The sequence below is a fragment of the Hyperolius riggenbachi genome, chromosome 7 (genome assembly GCF_040937935.1).
Source record: "Hyperolius riggenbachi isolate aHypRig1 chromosome 7, aHypRig1.pri, whole genome shotgun sequence".
Classification (NCBI taxonomy): Eukaryota; Metazoa; Chordata; class Amphibia; order Anura; family Hyperoliidae; genus Hyperolius; species Hyperolius riggenbachi.
Window position 1 is genome coordinate 24327409 of NC_090652.1, and position 21627 is coordinate 24349035.

General features: G+C 44.7%; 2 protein-coding genes across 2 annotated transcripts in view; one reads left to right on the plus strand and one right to left on the minus strand.

The window, feature by feature from the left end:
- Positions 1-21627, minus strand: part of LOC137524164 (indolethylamine N-methyltransferase-like) — a 543463-nt gene that overhangs the window by 23132 nt on the left and 498704 nt on the right. The gene's annotated exons all lie outside the window — the stretch shown is intronic.
- On the plus strand, positions 293-20134 carry LOC137524166 (indolethylamine N-methyltransferase-like). Its single transcript, XM_068243740.1, has 3 exons — positions 293-443; positions 13210-13417; positions 17237-20134. The coding sequence occupies exons 1-3, from the start codon at positions 299-301 to the stop codon at positions 17658-17660; spliced, it is 777 nt and encodes a 258-aa protein (XP_068099841.1). The 5' UTR covers positions 293-298; the 3' UTR covers positions 17661-20134.

Genomic DNA, 21627 nt, shown 5'->3' on the forward strand with positions numbered 1-21627 from the left:
TAAGAGCAGATATTAACAGTGGGACTGGCGGCAGCAATGGGAGCCCAGCTTTCACATAAATGCACAATATAAACCTTTATTTGGAAGAGAGATAGGTAATCATCAATCATTTACTTCTCAGTAAGAGGCAGATTGTTAATCAATCACTGCTCACAACTTAGTCAGCTGAACCCCATGAGCAACACATAGTTAAAGGAAAATATTGAATCACACAGTAATGGGTTTAACTTCTCGGTTTTATGAGAACATAAAAGGAGCACCAAATCAAATACGTTTTCAGAAGTGAGAAGATTCTTACATGATGGAGAAAAAATTGTACCATAAACATGCATTTAAAAGCCGAGATTACTCTGAAACCTATTTCTCGGACAAGCCAGACATGGTCTTCGGAGATGATACTTTGAAATTCCCTATGACGAATTTTCACTACGTGTTCAGCTCCGGTATGTATTTTGTAGCAAATTATGAACAAAAACAAAAAAAATTCAGCAAAGCTATTTTTCCTATGCAAAAAAAGAAAAACAAAAAACTATGTATGCATAGCAGAAGAAAAGAACTAGGAGGAACTGCTCACACGATGCATGGACAGTACCAGTTCCAGGATAGCCAGGCCAGGGATGCAATAATACAGAAAGAACCCGCACAATGTCCTTAAAGAGACTCTGTAACATCAAAAAGATCCCCTGGGGGGTACTCACCTCGGGTGGGGGAAGCCTCCGGATCCTAATGAGGCTTCCCACGCCGTCCTCTGTCCCACGGGGGTCTCGCTGCAGCCCTCTGAACAGCCGGCGACAGACCCGACTGTCAGTTCAATATTTACCTTTGCTGGCTCCAGCGGGGGCGCTGTGGCTGCTTTCGGCTCCGAACTACACGGAAATACCCGATCTCAGTCGGGTCCGCTCTACTGCGCAGGCGCCGGAAACTTGCGCCTGTGCAGTAGAGCAGACCCGACGGCGATCGGGTATTTCTGCCTACTTCGGAGCCGACAGCCGTCAGAGCACCTGCACAGGAGCCGGGAAGGTAAATATTGACGTCATCATTCACGGAGGGCTGCAGCGAGACCCCCGTGGGACAGAGGACGGCGTGGGAAGCCTCAGTAGGATCCGGAGGCTTCCCCCACCCGAGGTGAGTACCCCCCAGGGAATCTTTTGACATTACAGATCCTCTTTAAGATCGAGATCCTTTATTATGGACGTATCCAGATAAAATCACACACCATCAGCTGACATGTTTCGGACCTTGGTCCTTAATCATAGCTATGTTTAAGGACCAAGGTCCGAAACATGTCAGCTGATGGTGTGTGATTTTATCTGGATACGTCCATAATAAAGGATCTTGATCTTAAGGACATTGTGCATGTTCTTTCTGTATTATGCATGCATAGCCATGGAGAATCTTATTTCTGAACAGTGCTTCATTTATGTTAAAGTCTGTTATCTATTGTATTGTAAGCTCTGCCTTGGGACTTGAGAGCAAGAACCATCATTCAAATATGAAAATAAGCAAAACGCTCAAATTTTATAATATTGGCAAATATGTGTAAATTGATTTGGGTTCAAATCCTTCCCCACCGCCTAATGCTGATAGGCGTTGGGAAGGTGGCAGCCCCAGGACTGCCTAACGCCGAAAGGCATCAAGTCCTGGTGCCGGGTTTTTCAGGGGTTTGCGCGCGCCTATGCACGCAAATCCCTGCTTGAATGGCGCTCTGCACTGTCATCAGTCTACCAGCGGCGATTGTCACTAGCAGACTATTAAATGGCGAAACCGCTATCTATTTACATTGTACAATGCTGCGATCTATAGCAGCGATGTACTGGGGTCAGCCATGACACTTGGCTGCCATCTGGAGAGGCTCAGAGAGCGATTGGCTCTAATAGGCTGATGCCTATGAGAGTTGATCACTGTGATTCTGTGATTGGCAGGCGGGGGGAGGGGAGTATTTAAAATAAATAAAAAAAATACAGGAATTTGTAAAAAAAATAAAAAATAAATTAAAAAATAAATAAACATTGCAGCAGCGATTAGAGCCCACCAACAGAAATCTCAGTTGGTGGGAAGAAAAGGGGGGGGGGGTTATTTGTGTGCTTAGTTGTGTGGCTCTGCAGCGAACCCTTAAAGCTGCATATCACTTATTTGTAAAAAATAGCCTCGTCACTGGGGGGTGTAAGCCTATAAACCTTAAGTGGTAAAGTGGTATTAGAGCTATATACTCCTAAAACTAAAATTTCAGTAACTACTCTTCAATACATAAGAGAACATTTGAGAGAGTTCCTAAGCATTCTCTGTGTGCAATTTTTTTTTCACTGCAGAGAGTAGTACAGGCTTGCTTATCTGTGGCTCATTGGTAAATGTAATCATTGCTGACTAGGAGACACTCTCTGCCTGTGTCTTCAGTCTTTCCCCTCCTCCCTTCTGCTGATGGACAGACACATTGCCCTAACAACAGTTGAGTCACTTCAGCAGAAAAGAAGTAGGGCAGAGTGAAGACACAGGCAGAGAATGTTCCCTGGTCCGCAGTTTCTGTTCATTTGCACTGAATTTGCAGCTGGCCATATAGCAAATCTGGTAACTAATGTGGAGGCAGATAGCAGCCTCCTGTGAAGTTTCTGGCATGTGTACTTGTTAAATATAAGTGTGCCTTCTTAAAACAGAAGGTATTTGCAATAATTCAGCTTAAGAGGGCATTTAAAGATGATTTGCACATTTAGGATTGATGCATTATTGGAAATACACTTGCTCATGTGAAGGATAACTAAAGTGAGCAACACTGCTGCCGATTCTCTGCCTTTGAGGCTGATTTCACAGTGGGACGTTACAGGCGCAGGTTAGAGCAGCCTGTAACGCACTCCACCGCACAGTAATGAAAAATCAATGGGCTGTTCACAGTGCCCACGTTGCGTTACTTATTAACGCTGCGCCATAAAACAACGTACTGCATGCAGTACTTTATAAGCGGCAGAGCCGCGTTAGACTGTTTGCACATGCTCAGTCATGTTGAGGAGGAGCGGAGAGCGGCCAGGCACATGGCTAATTAATATTCACTGCACTCAGTGATGTGCAGTGTTTACTTCCTGGAGCGGCCGCTCTGTGCGGCGATTGGCCGGGCGGGACCACGTGATGCCGCATGCGTCCAATAGTACGCATCATGGCATCACGGACGCCAGAGTGAGCTGCACAACGCGGCTAACTCTGACGTCCACATCAGAGAGCATCAGGCGTTGCGTTAGGGGCACGTTATGCGACCATAACGTCCCCTAAAACGCAACGTCCTGGTGTGAAACCAGCCTAATAGTTTTGGTCCATAGACCCTGAACACACATGCAGATCAGATGTTTCTGACATTTTTATCAGAACTGACAAGATTAGCTGCATGCTTGTTTCTGGTGTTATTCAGACACTACTGCAGCCAAATAGATCAGCAGGCCCATCAGGCAACTGGTTTGTTTAAAAGGAAATGAATATGGTAGCCTCCATACTTTTTTCTCTTTTGTTGCCCTTTAAAATTACTGCAAACACCTTCAGTTTTAAAAAGGTATAATTATACTAAGCACCCGTTTCTCAGTAAGAGGGCTTTTAGGGTCTCTTGTAGCTCCTTATACTCTCCTTGTGGCAACTTATGGGTCTCCATGAGCTATGTGGGTACTCTGTTTATCTGCTGCAATGCATATCCTGTAATGGGACACTAACTTGACTGAATAATCTATAATGCTTAATGTTTTTGATTTTGATTTTCTTTTTATAGTTTTTTTTTAACCCCAAAATGTCACAACATTACAAATCATTATATGCAGGTGAGTTGAGTACTAAAGTCACAACAGCAATTCAATAATGAAATAACTTATAAAGCATTGAAGCTTTGTTTTAACTTGTCCGAGGTAAAAATAAAGTGATGAGAAAAACAATTGCATCTATCCTCCTTCTCCTAAAAAATGACTTTTTTTTTAGATATCCCACAGCTTTATTTTATATTTAAATCTAGCTTTTAAGTTTTTACTGTTTCATTGTCTCTGCTCAATGACACCTTCATTGAAGTATGCTAGAGCTTAACCTCCCTAGCGTTCTGGACGAGCTGAGCTCGTCTAGAGACTCCGGAGGTGCCTCTTTTCCCATTTCTGGTATTGAAAGAATATTTCAAAAGATGTTTAAGTATTTCAGTAAATATTTTTATTTTAATTAATTAATTCTACCTAAAGTGAAAGACGAAGAGAGTTCCAACATTTAATATTCTCTTGAGTCTTGAATAATAAGGGAGCAAGGTTTAAATCATAATATTGATCAATATCAGTATTAACATTTTAATTTTAGAAACAGTTAGTAAAGAGAAATTTATATTTATTGGCCAATGCATCTACGGGTAACAAAAGGGATTTATGCCAATTAATAACTAACCCAGAATACGTTTCAAACTCAGACGTTGTAGTGCAGATTTAAGAGAAGAATGTGGGTCGGCCACGTATGGCAATAAATTGTCAGAAAAAATGGGATTAGCGCATTACCAGGCCGCCTCTGAATGGCCTCAGCTCAGAGATGCGCTGAGCCCCCCCAGGAACTACGAACGCACCTTGAACCAAACAGAGGCTCTGCATATACACCAAAGAAAAACTAACAAGTGGGAGCAGCTGACCAGAATTAAATCAAACATAGCCAAGAAATGAACAGCGCTACTTAAAAACAGATGAATGCTTACCTGCAAAAAAGTGCAGACCCCACTCATGGGATACAAATACACAATGAGCACACATACAACCTGTCTACCACTTGGAGGATGTTAGTTTCCACTAACAGCTTGCAATGCAATTTGTTAGGTACTCGTCCCTCCCACTGTCGAAGAAGTCTTTCCTCCATGGGAGGGGACCTAACACTAACTAAAACCTACCTATGCATATGCATAGCCTGGGCGCGCTACCAGTAAAATTAAGAATTGCGCAGAAAAAATGGGATTAGCGCATTACCAGGCCGCCTCTGAATGGCCTCAGCTCAGAGATGCGCTGAGCCCCCCCAGGAACTACGAACGCACCTTGAACCACACAGAGGCTCTGCATATACACCAAAGAAAAACTAACAAGTGGGAGCAGCTGACCAGAATTAAATCAAACATAGCAAAGAAATGAACAGCGCTACTTAAAAACAGATGAATGCTTACCTGCAAAAAAGTGCAGACCCCACTCATGGGGTACTAATACACAATGAGCACACATACAACCTGTCTACCACTTGGAGGATGTTAGTTTCCACTAACAGCTTGCAATGCAATTTGTTAGGTACTCGTCCCTCCCACTGTCGAAGAAGTCTTTCCTCCATGGGAGGGGACCTAACACTAACTAAACCTACCTGTGCATATGCATAGCCTGGGCGCGCTACCAGTAAAATTAAGAATTGCGCAGAAAAAATGGGATCAGCGCATCACCAGGCCGCCTCTGAATGGCCTCAGCTCAGAGATGCGCTGAGCCCCCCCAGGAACTACGAACGCACCTTGAACCAAACAGAGGCTCTGCATATACACCAAAGAAAAACTAACAAGTGGGAGCAGCTGACCAGAATTAAATCAAACATAGCAAAGAAATGAACAGCGGCGGCCTGGTGATGCGCTGATCCCATTTTTTCTGTGCAATTCTTAATTTTACTGGTAGCGCGCCCAGGCTATGCATATGCATAGGTAGGTTTTAGTTAGTGTTAGGTCCCCTCCCATGGAGGAAAGACTTCTTCGACAGTGGGAGGGACGAGTACCTAACAAATTGCATTGCAAGCTGTTAATGGAAACTAACATCCTCCAAGTGGTAGACAGGTTGTATGTGTGCTCATTTTGTATTAGTACCCCATGAGTGGGGTCTGCACTTTTTTGCAGGTAAGCATTCATCTGTTTTTAAGTAGCGCTGTTCATTTCTTTGCTATGTTTGAATAAATTGTCAGCATACAAAGAGATTTTTTCTTCTAACCAATGTGAAATCTAACAACATCAGTGTAATTATGTATACCAGCTGTCAATGATTCAATGGCTAGAGCAAAAAGTGCAGGTCAGAAAGGACAACCTTATCAAGTTCCACTTTCCAAATGAAAAGAGATGATATCACCAGTGCATATTTTAGCAACAGAATATGCATATAAAACTTTGATATAAGTAAAAAAAGAACCTTTAATATGATGTTTTTCCAATGATGCCCATAGATCCGCCCACTCTGCTAAGTCAAATGCTTTTTCTGCATCAAGAGACACATTGGCCTCAATTCACTAAGATCATGCTGGAGATAATAAGGCAAGAGAAAACTTACCTCCACCAGTGAGAGAGTTATCTTAACTCTTCATTCCTTAAGTTACCTCCTCTGTAGTTAATTTACCTCCTCTGTAGTTAATTTACCTCCTCTGTAGTTATTTTCACATGCAGTTAATTAACAGCCTGTCTTTAACTCTGGAGTTATTTTAAGGATTGAAGAGTTAACTTAAAGACAGAATAGTTAACTTTAGGTTTGCCTAGTGTTGGGCGAACAATGTTCGCCACTGTTCGGGTTCTGAAGAACATCACCCTGTTCGGGTGATGTTCGAGTTCGGCCGAACACCTGATGGTGCTCGGCCAAACCGTTCGGCCGCATGGCCAAACTAAGAGCGCATGGCCGAACGTTCCCCGAACGTTCAGCTAGCGCTGTGATTGGCCGAACGGGTCACGTGGTTCGGACCCGAACGCGCTCTGATTGGCCGAACGGTCACGTGGTTCGGGTAAATAAATACCCGAACCACGTCATATCTCCGCCATTTCTCTGTGGGTTTAGCTTTGGGTAGGCAGGCAGGGTAGTTCGCTCTCCAGCCACGCTAGCCAGGGTCCCCCCCAGTCATTGTGTGTCGCTGCTGGGAACAGTAGTACACCGCTCGCTCAGCCACATTATATATAGCATTGTTTACTGCCACTGTGTACCTCGCTCAGCCACACTATATATAGCATTGTGTTTACTGCCACTCTGTGTACACGGCTCAGCCAGACTATATAGCATTGTGTGTACTGCCACTGTGTACCTCGCTCAGCCACGCTATATATAGCATTGTGTTTACTGCCACTCTGTGTACACGGTTCAGCCAGACTATATAGCATTGTGTGTACTGCCACTGTGTACCTCGCTCAGCCACGCTATATATAGCATTGTGTTTACTGCCACTCTGTGTACACCGCTCAGCCAGACTATATAGCATTGTGTTTACTGCCACTCTGTGTACACGGCTCAGCCAGACTATATAGCATTGTGTGTACTGCCACTCTGTGTACACCGCTCAGCCAGACTATATAGCATTGTGTGTACTGCCACTCTGTGTACACGGCTCAGCCAGACTATATAGCATTGTGTGTACTGCCACTCTGTGTACACCGCTCAGCCAGACTATATAGCATTGTTTACTGCCACTCTGTGTACACGGCTCAGCCAGACTATATAGCATTGTTTACTGCCACTCTGTGTAAACCGCTCAGCCAGACTATATAGCATTGTGTGTACTGCCACTCTGTGTACACCGCTCAGCCAGACTATATAGCATTGCGTACTCTGCCAGTCAGTGTGTATATTGCTGGGATCAGTAATACTCCACTCACCGCCAACCACTATATGAGCTCACCATGAGTTCCTCAGAGACCTCCGCTGTGAGCAGCACTCCCAACAACAGCAACAGCCAACGCCCCACGCAAGCTTTAACATCCACCCCAGCAGCCAGTGGTCAGCAGCAGCCCTCCCCGGAGGAGAACATTGTGTCCATCGGTCCGTCGCCAGAGCGATTAATGAGGGCTGCCATTGAGGAGATGATGGGGCCTGATGTGGAGGAGGAGGTCTGGCTCAGGCCAGCATCCCAAGTTAATGTTGAGGACGATGAGGGGTCTGTGTCTGGGGATGTTGGGGTGGCAGAGGTGGTGGGTGGGTCTGACTCAGGAGAAGAGTTGTATGATGAGGATGATGATCGGGACCATCTGTATGTGCCTCAGAGTCCGACCCCGGAAAACATGTTGTATCGTGTGTTTAGGTACTAAAATCTGCGTTCCCACTTCCAGAATCCCAGTACTGCCCGCAGTGCCCGGGTCCACGGATCCATATAATTTTTTGGGCAGCACTATCAAACTGTGGTACTATGAGTGAGTTGCCATGGTCCTTCTGTGCTGCCTGTCACACTCACCGTCTGTCTGCAGATGGATTGTTCAACACAGCTACGCCATCTGACATGTAGTCCTGGACCTTGACCATCTTCTCCAGGCGATTGGTGTTGGAGGACATGGAACTGCCCGATTGCTGTTCTGTGGGCTGCTGCATGGGTGTCAGAAAATGTTCCCACTCCAAGGACACTGCCAATACCATTCCCTTTTCGGCACTAGCAGCAGCTTGTGTTCTTTGCTGCCCTCCTGGTCCTCCTGGGTTTGCTGAAGTCAGTCTGTCGGCGTACAACTGGCTAGAGAAGGAGGAGGATGTCAATCTCCTCTCTAAAGTCTCCATCCTCAAGGGCCTGCTGGAATTGTTCCATTTTTGACCTGTCTGACACTTTCTTCAATCAGTTTTTTAACATTGTGTTTGTATAAACTGGGTATAAACCCAGTAATTGGTGTTGTCCAGATTCCAGAATAATGAATAATAATGAATAGTGAATAATGCGTGGGCCGCGTTCAATGCAGTCTAGCATGAATTGAGCCATGTGTGCCAGAGAGTCCTGCCAGACTCCTCTGTCTTCATGTTCTTGTGAGCGTTGTGATTGTTGTGATGCATCATATTCGTCACCAGCATCACTTTCTTCCTCTTCTGCTGTCCATTCCCGCTAAATTGTGGAAGTCCAACGTGCACCGCTCTATCCCTCGGCAGTGGGGGCATCCAATTCCTGCTCCAACTCCAGCTGTTCCTCGTCCTGTTCTTTGTCATAGCTGGGAACAGCGTTTCCTGAGGCAGGTTGCCTGATGTTGGTATCATCACGCTGATCGTTTTCATCTTCAGAATCCCCCACTTGCATCATGCCAGCGGTTTCCATCTTCAACATTGATTTCTTCAGTAAACACAGCAGTGGTATTGTAATGCTGACTGTAGAGTTGTCACTGCTCAGTCACGCAACGTGGATTGCTCAAAATTTTGGAGGACTTGGCAGAGATCCAACATGGTGGCCCAATCAGATCCACAGAAGCTTGGTAGCTAGCTGCTGGAATGCACCTCGGCACTGCGCAAAAGCGTGCTAGCATGTGCAGCGTAGAATTCCAGCGCGTAGGGAGGGACATCACCCAGCGAGCGATGGTGCGCTAGATTAAAGCGCTCCTGCATCTCTTGGTGAGTCCTTCAGAAGCGGTACTGGACTTTTAACAATGTTTTGTTTTTTTTCCTTCAACAGAAGATCTGCCACGTTGGAGTGAGGAGGACGCCGCCGACCCCGACACCAAGCTGAACCCCGGCGAACTCCAAGCAGAGGATCTTCAGGAACCCTCAAGGCTTTGAGCAAGCTGAGGAGGATCAGCAGTCCCGACGAGACCTCTCCTCATATGCGACTGAGTGCAGTGGAGCTCCCCAGAGCAACCTCTCAGTTGTCACTTTGTCACTTGTCACTTTGTCACTTGTCACTTTGTCACTTGTCACTTGTCACTTTGTCACTTGTCACTTGTCATTTTGTCACTTTGTCACTGGTCACTTTGTCACTTTTCACTTGGTCACTTGTCACTTGGTCACTTGGTCACTTGTCCAGATGATCTCGGTACACCTCCTGCGATTCAAATTCCTGCACACATTGCTCTGGGATTTGGGTGTGATGAATGATGCATCTAACTGGCCACCGGAGGCAATTAAGGCCTTCAAAACATTGAAAGCAGCTTTCTGTTCCGCCCCCATTTTGCGTCATGTTGAGTTGACGTCATGTTCATCCTCGGCCTCGCCTTGCATTTCAGTGCGAGGTGCATTTTCCACAGAAAAAGGTTGTGAATCCGGGCACAACATTTGTGGCTGTTCCATTGACCTTTCACAGGTAGAAGATTGTGGGGGTGGGAATAGCTCCTCCGAATAGCCCATTGTGTCCTGAAAACTACTCATTGCATTGCTTTGCGCACACATTTTTTTGTCCTCATGCAAGGCCTGAGTTGCACCTGAAAGCGTGGCCTTCTCCTCCTGCGCCTCCTCCTGTTCCATCACGTCTGCTGCTGCTGGGTTAGCGTTGACGCCCGGTCCCTGTTTATTGAACCTCTTATCTTTATTACATTTATGACTGCATGGCGGTAAAAAGCATGCTATCCGCACGCTTCTTGTCCTCATGCAAGGCCTGGGTTGTTGTGTCTCAAAAAGCATGGCCTTCTCCTCCCGCGCCTGCTCCTGTTCCATCACGTGTGCTGCTGCTGCTGGGTTAGCGTTACCGGTCCCTTTTCCTGGAACCTCTTCTCTGTATTACATTTATGACTGCATGGCGACAAAAAGCATGTTACCTGTGCAAAGAAACATGACATTTTCCACATTTAAAAGACAGTTTTTCCTTTGAAACTTTACAATCAATTTTCTCAAAAACTATAAGCTCTTTTTCAAATATTTTTTTTCCTCTTGTACCCACTCCCAAGGTGCACATACCCTGCTAATTTGGGGTATGTAGCATGTAAGGAAGCTTTACAAAGCACGAAAGTTCGGGTCCCCATTGACTTCCATTATGTTCGGAGTTCGGCGCGAAAACCCGAACATCGCGGCGATGTTCGGCGAACGTTCGCGAACCCGAACATCTAGGTGTTCGCCCAACACTAGGTTTGCCTGAGGTAAAATGTTTCCTGAATACTACATGCCTTATCACCATGGTAACAACTCTAGAAGAGTGATTAAAGACAGGAGATAATCTTAGTGAATTGAGGCCATTACCTCTAAACCCAGAAGTGTCATGGTGTAAACATGTGAGAGGTCTTAGGAATAGTTTGGTCTGCTATCTCCTATTTCTCTCCTGGGATTGTAACTTGTAGAGATCTTTCCTAAGCCCTAAGCCAGTGGTTAATGTTGTGATTTTAATGGTGAGTAGAGCTAAACTTTGTCTTCTCTTAACACCTAAGACTGATCTCAAAATTGTGCAGTGACCTTCTTATGGTACTAAAAAGCAGAAACCACAGAATTTTCAAGTTCAGTCTTGAGCAGCTCCAATGAAATGAATTAATGATTTTAATGATGATTAGAGTCCGTACAGTTGCAACCTTGTGGAAAAACATCTATACTTTGTCTTCTCTTGATATTTAAGACTAATCTCAAAATTATGCAGTGACTTTCTTATGGTACCAGAAAGCAGGGAACTGAATTTTCAAGTTTGCTCTTGAGCAGCCCCAAATTCACTTAAGATGGCCACACACCATCAGGGCTGTGGAGTCGGAGTTGGAGTCGAGGAGTCGGGGCAATTTTGGGCACCTGGAGTCGGAGTTGGAGTCGGAGTCGTTGATTTCATAAACTGAGGAGTCGGGAGTCAGAGTCGGATGATTTTCGTACAAAATCCACAGCCCTGTTAAGTATTAGGCTAAGGAGTCGGAGTAAAGGAGTCGGAGTCGGAGCCATTTTGGGTACCCGGAGTCGGAGTTGGAGTCGGAGTCGTGGTATCATGAACTGAGGAGTCGGAGTTGGAGTCGGAAGATTTTTGTCCCGACTCCACAGCCCTGCACACCATACTATTTTTTTCTTTTCTCTTTAGATCAATTTAATTTAATCAATTTTCTTAAAGTGAACCCAAATTAAAATACAAGATTTTGCAATAAAGCCACATTAGTCAAGAGCAAGGAGTTTACATTAAACAGGGTTGGTAAATAGAAGTACAAAGATTCTAAATAAAAGTAAAATGTAACTATGATCATTTGATCAATTTACGCTATTAATGATGATCAAAAGACATGATTTATTGATTGTTTCATTTGCTTCAGGGTCATTTTACTACTGTTTATGATACTTTTGCTTATTCATATGTGTCAGTTTAGTAAACCTGCTCCATATGGACTGATCGGAAGTTGACAGCAATCTTGTGATATCAACAATTTTGCTAATCCTTAGTACAGAGAGGGACTCCAAGGGGTGTAGCAGCAACCCTGTTTACACCAATAAAGTGTGATTAAAGGCTGATCACAGTTTTTATCCACACCAGGACTAAATCAGATGCAAAAATGTATTTGCGAAAATACAATACATTTTTGCAGTATCGGCAGTGCATTCAAAAATACTTTTTTTCCTACACTAGTTTTGAATTTACTTCCACATCATACAGAGATACTTAAAAATAAACTTTACTGACTGTAACGAAATAATTTAAAATTGGTTATATTTTACATTTTAATTTATAGATTATTTAGTCAATAGTTGCCCTTTCCTCACCCTGATTTACATTCTTAAATTTAGCATGTGTGACAACAACTTTACTGCTGGCCAGTTACATTACTCTGGATTTTTTTTTGTTTTTAATTCTGAGGTAATCAGAAAAAAACATAGTCTCCCAGAATGCACAGGGTTGAGAAAGCTGTGTGACACCACAGCCTAGATTAACCACTTCAGGTCACAGGCTTACACCCTCCTAGTGTCCAGGCTATTTTTTACAATTTAGTGCTCTGCAGCTTTAATAGCTCACTGCAGAGCCATACAACTTAGCACACAAGTGAGTCCCTCCCTCCTTTTCTGCCCACCAACAGCAATTTCTGCTGGTGGGCTCTGATCGCTGGTGCCATGTTTATTTATTTATTTTTATTAATTTATTTGTATTTTTTTATGCAAAAATATTGCTATTTTTTTCTCCCTCCCTCCACCAGACAATCACGGTAATCCTCTCTCATAGGCATCAGCCTATGAGAGGGGATCCCGATCGGAGCCTCTCCAGGGGACAGCCGAGTGACACGACTGTCCACAGTACAGCGCTGCAGTAGATAGCAGTACTGTACAATGTAAATAGATGGCGGTTTCACCGACTAACAGTCTGCTAGTGGCTCTCACCGCTAGTAGACTCCGTCACTCAAGCGGGAACGCGCGATCCCCTGTAAAACCCCGCCCCAGGACTTGACATCTTTCGTCGTTAGGCGGTCGGCAAGGGGATAAACATCACTGGGAGGGCGGGGCTACATACAAATTATGACAGCGATATAGAGATACAGGAAGTGTTTCTGATTCTGAAACCAGGATAATTCAAGTAAAATTGGGTATCTTGAATAATAAAAATGTGCCTCCTACTATATGTCATCACAGTGTCTCTTTAACATAATTATTATTTATTTTTTTAACCACACTGCAGGTTTCATTAAAGGAGATGTTATGATTGATATCAGCCTTGGTCCCCTCATTCATCATCTCTATGCAGCTTGTGATGTCTTCAAGAACATAATAATACTGAAGCTCAATGAGAGCTGTAACATGGAGACAAGCAGATGGGCGAACACTCGGACTGGAGCTTATAATTGGAATCACACATCAGCCCATGCCGCCAAGTTAGAAGGAAAGAGGTGAGTGGTTTTGTAAATACAGTCTATGAAGACTCCTTGCCCATTTCTCTATTTCAGTTCAGAAGAGCTAATGCGGGAAGAAGCAGGGTAGAGAGGATAGTTAAAGAATAATTGTACCCACCTACAAAAAAAGAAAAGAAAAAATAACATACTCACTGTAGAAGAGTGAAGGCTCTGCATCCCAGAGATCCTTCCTGGTCCTCTCACAGTCCCCTTGTTCCCCCACTGGGCCCCTGTTTCAGAAATCCAACTTTTATGTTGAGGAAGCCCTCGGGTCTCCTTGGAAGGCTTCAGGAATACTCAGATCTCCGAGCACTTGCAAAGACGAGTGGACTCACGTATGCATAGCACGGAGCCACTTGTCTTAGAAAGTACTCTGAGACCTCAGCAGGCCCGGATTTACCCCACGGGAGCCTATAGGCACAGATGTCCTGGCACCCTAGACTTCACACTCCATGAACCTACAAACCCCCACCGAAGTATGTTGGCTGGCCGAGCTGTCAATTCTTCCTTACTTCCCTGGCCCGTCATAGGTCGCTACAGGTCCCCCTTTATTATTAGGTAGCCAAAGATACTCTCAGTATTATAGGAAAACTTAAATCATGTAAAAAAAGAGAGATTCACTTACCTGTGGCTTCTACTAGCCCCCTGCAGCTGTCCGTTGCTGCGGTGGTCCGCAACAATCCTCCGTTCCCTGAGTCAGCAGGCCCATGCTCCTGCACGACCCGGGTCGCACATATCCTTTTTTGCGTTCCACTTTGCAATAGTAGGGGAACACGAAGAAGGATACGTGTTGCCAGGGCTGCGCAGGCACAGTGTCCTGCCGACTCCAGGTCGGTGAAAACGAAACTAGGTGGGGAACGGAGGATCGTTGTGGACGGGTGTGGCAACGGACGGCTACAGGGGACTAGTAAAAGCCCCAGGTAAGTGAATCTCTTTTTTAAGGTGACTTAGGTTTCCCTGTCAGTAGCTAGAGATGTTCCCAATTGAAGGGAGATCTAGTCAGTAGAATGCCAAGACCTGATTGAGTAACCTCTCATTTACACTCAGCTTGGGACTCTGCATAGGGAAGGAGGGAGGGAGGTGCTTTGGGAGGGGAGTAAGCCGCCTTTCCCTCAACAGGTGCCTCTAGGCACAAGCCTAAAGTGCCTTATGGTAAATCCGGCCCTGGACCTCAGTATTTCTAAACTTCCAAGGAGAAACAAATGAGGAGAAAGGGAAAACACATGGCTGGCTTAGAGAGGGTGCTGAGGGGTGGGTGGGGGAGAGGGTAGCTTACTGAGGGTGCTGGGGGGAGAGACTTACTGAGGGTGCTGGGGGTGGATGGGAAGAGGGGGACTCACTGAGGGTAATGGGTTGAAAATGGGGCTTAGTGAGGGTGCTGGGGGTAGGTATTTAATTCGGATTTCGCGGAATTGAAAGCGGAAGCCGATCGGAAATCTGTGAAATCGGTAATTGGCATTGGCGGAAATCGGAATTTCTGCAGAATCAGAAATTAACATTTCTGACCATCCCTAGCTGAGGGAGAGTGGGGTTTAGTTAGGGTGTATTAGTAAGGGTGTTAAGGGGTGGATGAGGGGAGAGGAGGGTGTACTGATGGTGATGGGGGGGGGGGGCAGAGGAGATTAGTGAGGATGCTGGAAGGGATACAGGAAGGGGGGCTGGGGAGAGAATGGAGATTATTTAGGGTTGGGGGGAGAGAAGACAGAATAATCACTACTGAGGGTGCTGGGGATTACAGAGGTGGCTGATTAGAGGGCAGTTAACTCCCTCTTCTAGTCTGTTCAGAGGTTATGAAGGCGGAGCTTCATGGGTTCTGGGGGAACAGCTTATCGCTGTCTGGAGGAGAAGCTTAATGCTGGTCTGGGGCAGGGCATATGGAAGATGAAACACACACACACATGCACATATGGCCTGTGTGCTAGTCATCAAGACCTGCTTCAACCAATAGAATGCATTTGCAGTGAAGCCTATTACTGTGCAGAGTGTTCCCTGTACTCTCCAGGCTACTGCTGTGCATGCAGGGGCATAACTAGAAATCACTGGCCCCCCTGCAATACTTTGGATGGGGCCCCCTCCCTTCTTGCTTTCTGCACAGGTAAACTGAGAACCAATCTAATTCAATTAGCTAGTGCACACTTTAATGTTTTTCCCTATGCAGATAAAAACAGCAGTGAAGCACAGCATGCATTTTCTCTATTAATTACATTAGCTTCTGTGATAAAAGGTGCATGTTTTCACACATACAGACACACATGGTGTGCAGAAAAGGCATACAGAAAACCGACAGGCGAGTGTGCTCCCAGCCTCGGCTTATTACACTCACTCTGTCCATCTCTGATGGGGAAGAACTGGCTCTGCAGATTCTCCAACATCACTACAGTACAGAGCATTCGGAGAGGGGTAGAGAGGTTGGAGGCTGGGTGCTGTATACAAGACCCGGCTGCACGCTGAATAGGGACTGTCTACAAATCTTTGTCTACAAAACTTTGTATAATTTGTTATTAGTGGCTGAGCAGATGCAGTCATTAGAGAGCAGAAAAAAAATTATCTCCATGCCCTTAGTTGTCAGTCTATCCAGTTGAAGCCCGTAGAAGGCGGGCGCAACGCGTAGGTGGGCGGGGCTCCAACCCGCACTTTTGAACTGGAGTTATTCGAAGTGTCTCTAGCCGGGATAACCTCGGGCATTGCTTGCATGCCGCTGGATCCCTGTGGACCGGAGACCTCTCCTCTAGATCGAGGTCCGGCGAAAGAGTGAGGATTACCACTGTGCGCACAGCAACTTCTAGAGGAGGACATAGGGAAGAAGAGTGGTGAGTCCCGCGACGCGGGTGAAGATTTTCACTAACCCTTTGCCGTTATCTCGGAAGCCTTCTTGGTTTCATCCTGGCCAGTAGTTTGACACTTTCCGGACAGCATGTATTTCCACTCCGATTGCTTCATTCCCTGCAGGGTAGAATCTCCGCTCTGGTACCGGTACCCCTGTATGGATGGTGTTGTGTGAGTGTGATTGCAGCTTGTCTGGGCACGGAGCGCTCCAATTATTTTAATTGGTTTTATGGTTTATTCCAGTATGTGTGTTTTTCCAATAATAAAGTTTGTTACATTTTGAAACCTGCTGAGTGATGGCACATGATTTATTGTCAATTGCCCTGATTCAGTTGTGACGTCATTCCTGCTCTGCAGTGTTGCAGGTTACACTACAAGGTTGAGTTTGTGCAGTCTTATTTCATAATTAGTTGTCAGTCTATCGGGACAGGAAAAAAAAACTTCTCCCCCCCCCATGGGCCCCCCTGTGGCTTCTGGGCCCACCTGCAGCTGCATCCCTTGCTGGGTCTATTGTTTCACCCCTGGGTGCATGTCAGGAGGGCTGGGGAATGGAGCAGCTACATGTTCTGTTGCAAGGCAGCAGAAGATTCGCTGGATATCATTGAGCTGGCACAGCTATAAGAAGCTCATTTGGTTGAAGACTGCTGCGTACCCCCAGCTGTGGTCTTGCTTACCCCCTGGGGTACCGTGTCTTGAGACACACTGCTCTATATGATCTAGAATTCTGGAACTAACTTAGTGGCTGTGTAGTGTACTGGTTAAGGGCACTGTCTTTGACATAGGGGACCAGGGTTAAAATCCTGGCTAGGGTCAGTACCTATTCAGTAAGGAGATCAAGGCAAGACTCCCCAACACTGCTGGGTGGCCTCTTGAGCGAGTCCCAGTGGCTGCAGCTCTTGAGCGCTTTGAGTCAGACGAGAGAAAAGTGCTAAACAAATATTCGGATTATTTAAACTTCATCAGTTTTCCTGTGTTTGTTTTTTTTCACAGTGCCCAAATAGAGGACAAGGAGGAGCAACTAAAGACAGCCATCAGTCACATCGTATCATGTGACTTTGACAATGAGAACGTAACTCATCCTGTTGTGCTTCCACTCGCCGACTGCATCACCAGTTTATGGATATTGGATGTCACCAGCAAAAATAAAGATGATTATATGAGGAACCTGGAAAAAATGTCAAAGCTGCTGAGACCCGGAGGCCACCTGATACTAGTTTCGGCTTTAAATATATCTTACTTTATGGTTGGAGCAGACAGTATACATTGTTTTAAATCTGATGAAAGCTTTGTGAAAAATGCCCTCCACAAGCTGGGCTTTGTTATTGATTATTGTGCAATGCAGAAGAGGAAGAATACGAGCAAACTTACGGATTATGAAGCTTTTATGTTTATAACCGCATGCAAGACCAAGTAGGTCAGGATAATTGCCAAGCTTCATCTCAAAGCATGTGCTAGTGTGCATCTATCAAAGCTTCACAATAAGAGTAGCAAACATGACCAGGGCTTAAACCATTCTGGAAAACATTTAAAGTGGTTATTTGGGGGGTTGAAAATAAAAAACGACACTCACATCGACACTTCTATCAGCCCCCCGTAGCTGTAATGTCCCACGCCGTCCTCTAACGATCTGCCATTCCCCACCGCCGGCCCCGGTCTAGCGCAGCATCCCATTCAACTGCGGCTGCGTGGCAGTGGCCGCGCATGTGCTTGCTCCTGCACGTGTCATCGGAAGCTTACTGCACAGACGCAGTACAAGAAAACTTTGTACTGCGCATGCGCGGTAAGTTACCGATGGGAGCGCGCATTATTCGTTTTGTGGGGAATGGCGGATCGGAGGAGGACGGTGTGAGAAATGGCAGCTACATGGGGCTGATAGGAGCCCCAGGTAAGTGTCGGATTTAATGTTTAATCCCCCCCCCCCCCGAGAACCCCTTTAAAGCACACGTGACCTAAGGCAAAGCTACCTAAGGTAAGCACAAAGCGGATGCTCATACTGGATCCACATACCTCTGTTCATTGTCCATTCTTCTACTTGACCTCACCTTCAATCCCTGCTATCACTCCTTGAAAAAAGGTTTAATACTTACCTGGGGCTTCATCTAGCCCCCTTCAGGGTACTTGGCCCCTTGCTGTCCTCTTCTGGTAGTTTGGGAAGTTGGGGTGTACTACACATGCGCGGCATGGCTGCGTGCCCCATTGTGCTTCTGTCACTGGGAGAGTTCTGCACCTGGGCAGTACTAATGCTCAGGCACAGAACTCTCCTTGCACACGGGGCAGTGTGCACTGCTGGACTGTGCCTGCGCTGACTGGCAGTGATGCTCGGATACCCCCAATCACGGATTTGACTTATTCGCCGTGGTTGAAAAAAAATCCGGAAATTCCATGATTCATTACCGGATTTGAAACGGACTCACGAATTTGACCTGTATTTTTTCCGTGAATGAGGCAATCGTGGAAATTCACGTCCGTGATCACGGAAAAGCAGTTAAGCTAATAGCAAGGCCCCCACGCATGCTACAATCCCCCAAATTGCATGGATTATAAAGGTGATAAGGGGCTAAAACTTAAACAAAACAAAAAAATTAAAGAAGAACTTTTAGTTTTTGAGAAAAAAAACGTAAAATGGAAAAAGTATTTGTGATTAAAAAGCCGCCAAAACCCGCCGACTTTAGCGGTTAATAGCAAAGTCGCCTTATATTGTAGAAACACCAAATTTGCCAGATATGTTAAGAAGAAGAAGAAGATCCAGAATCCGAAGTCGAATAGTGAAAAAGTGCTTGTGAATCACAGCATTTCCGTGATCACAGAAATTATCTGCCCACCACTGCTGACTGGCACCGATTTGCAAAATTACCAGGCCAGTGACACTGGCCACCTAGTGGAGGATCCAGGCAGCATGGGAAGATGGTGAGGGACCAATGAGCCTAAAGTGGGCTGGACGGAGCCCCAGGTTTGTATAAAACTTTCTTTTTTCTTGTCTCAGGTACACTTTAACTAAAGTCAAATTTTCTATCAGAAAGAAGCCGGCCTGCAACAATGTTCCCTCCTATCACCCTCCAATTCCCTCCTCTACTCTGACCCAGTCACAGCACTTAAGTGAGGGTGATAGGAGGGAACATTGCTGTAAGAATTCCTGTCTAAAAATTTGACTTTAGCTACACGTCACATTTTTGAAGGAGTGATCATTGGAGATAGGGGGAATGAGGAGAGGAATGGACAATGCACAGAGTTATGTGGAACCACTTTGAACATACCTTTGTGTGAGATTTGCTCACTATATACTTTCCCATAGAAAAAGTACCCCCCTAACCCAAAATAAAATATTATCGCCATACATTGTACTAAGGACACAATTTAAACATTGTAACAACCGCGACAAATGGGCAAATAAAACATGTCTGTTTTATCTACAAAAGCACATTGTATTTTTAAACTACAATAGCTGTAAGCTGAGAAATTGTGATTTTTTTAAAACTTTTTTTCTTCTTCTTCTTCCCTGTAAAATGCATATAAAAAATTATAATTCTTATCAATAAGTACTGCCCAAAGAAAGCCTAGTTTGTCTCACAAAAAATTATATATACATCATTTCAGTGTTATAAGTAGCGCTAAAGTTATTAACGAATGAATGGGAAGAGCTTTTGAAGGGGAAAAAACCTGTGGTACAGAAATGGTTAAATCTATCTATCTACCAATCTTTACCGATCTAGATTCATAGGCTACAAAAATATGATACAGTAAGGGCCCGTTTCCACTGTAGCGTTACGAAATCGCCGGCGAATCACCGCAGGCAAATCGCATGCGGGTGCGATTCCGCATGCGTTTTTTGCCGCGATTTCGCATGCGATTTCGCATAGGTAAGGCTGTATGCGATTTTAACCATGTCACTGCCTGTGTGAATTAACATGGGTACCTATGCGAAATCGCATGCGAAATCGCGGCAAAAAACGCATGGGGAAAACGCATGCGATTTCCCTATTAAATACATTGTGTGCGATTCGCCTGCATTCCACACGCAGGCGAATTCTGAGGCCCCTACCCTGCAGATTTTTTCTGCACAGAAAAACGTGCGGGGAAACGCACAAGTGGAAACAGTCCCATCCACTTCTACTGACTGTGCGGATCCGCATGCGTTGCCCGCATGCGGATTCGCGATAGTGGAAACGGGCCCTAAGACAAAAGACCCCCCATTCTTACTGTTTACCCCACATTAAACCTATCTCTATAAAGAGGAAACAGTTACCTGGTACAAGGTTGTTGTTGTTCAGGGATTTAGACCAGGAATTTGTTTTCCCCTAAAAACAAAATCAACCAAATCACCTCTGATATTATTAGCTCACATATCCTTAAAGCTGTATAAAACCCTGACATAATATTCTATAAAAAACATGTTTTCCTACTTTGTATATCCCATACGGTTATCATATTTGCTTTTGTGCATAAGTATTATTATTCATTTAGAAATTATAAGTTCCCAAAGTACACTTTTTTGCTCTGAAAGCTGACTTTGCATTTTATTTATAACTACTTTATTCATGTTCTAACCTAATCAGAAATGCTTTCTGATTGTCTCACTTTGTTCAGCAGAGCCTGCAGTGTCAGAGAAGTGTTTATTTACATTCCTCACTTGATACAATTAAACACAAGATAATATTATCTCAAGTTTGGATGTGTCCAGCTTTGCTGGCAGGGAAGCTCCCAAGTACTGTGTGTAACCCTTTGAATGCTGTTCTAGTAAAAAAAAATGCCAGTTGTATGTAATATGCTGAAAATAATCTATTAGAGCAAAAAGAAATGCTGGGTTTCATTCCGCTTTAAAAGACCACTATCGCAACAATTGTAAGATTTAAAATACACACATATAAAAAATGTATGTTTCTTCTACAGTAAAATGCACTATATAAATTGCTTTTTTCATATGTCACTGTCACTTACAGTGGGTAGTAAGTGGTTTGACAGATTTTGTCTAGTCCATCTACTCATGGGAGATTCTAAGTATTTTCTTTATTCGTTACAGAAATCACTCCCTGGAAAGGATCTATACACAGATGTCAGCCAGCCTCTCTACTCATTTGCTCACTATTCCAGCAGTTGGATTGAGCAACTGCAGTTCAGTCAATGTTTTTGCAAATAACAAAATCACTGATAATCCCCTATGAGGAGATGGACTAGTCAAAATCCTGTCAGATCTGCCAGATTTTCACTACCTACTGTAAGTGACAACAATACAGGAAACAAATAATTGATAGTGAATTTTACTGTAGGAGAAATGTATATTTTATATACCATATGTATTTTATAAAAAAATAAACTTTTTTATGATAGTTGGCCTTTCAGTGTATACATCAGAGAAGGTAGTTTGTCTAAATATTGTTATGCAC

Excerpts from the sequence above, each read along its gene's own strand:
- LOC137524166 (XM_068243740.1), top strand. The coding sequence starts at position 299 with ATGATGGAGAAAAAATTGTACCATAAACATGCATTTAAAAGCCGAGAT. Across the intron at positions 444-13,209 it reads TCACTACGTGTTCAGCTCCG|GTTTCATTAAAGGAGATGTT; the intron begins GTATGTATTTTG and ends ACCACACTGCAG. Across the intron at positions 13,418-17,236 it reads GCCAAGTTAGAAGGAAAGAG|TGCCCAAATAGAGGACAAGG; the intron begins GTGAGTGGTTTT and ends TTTTTTTCACAG.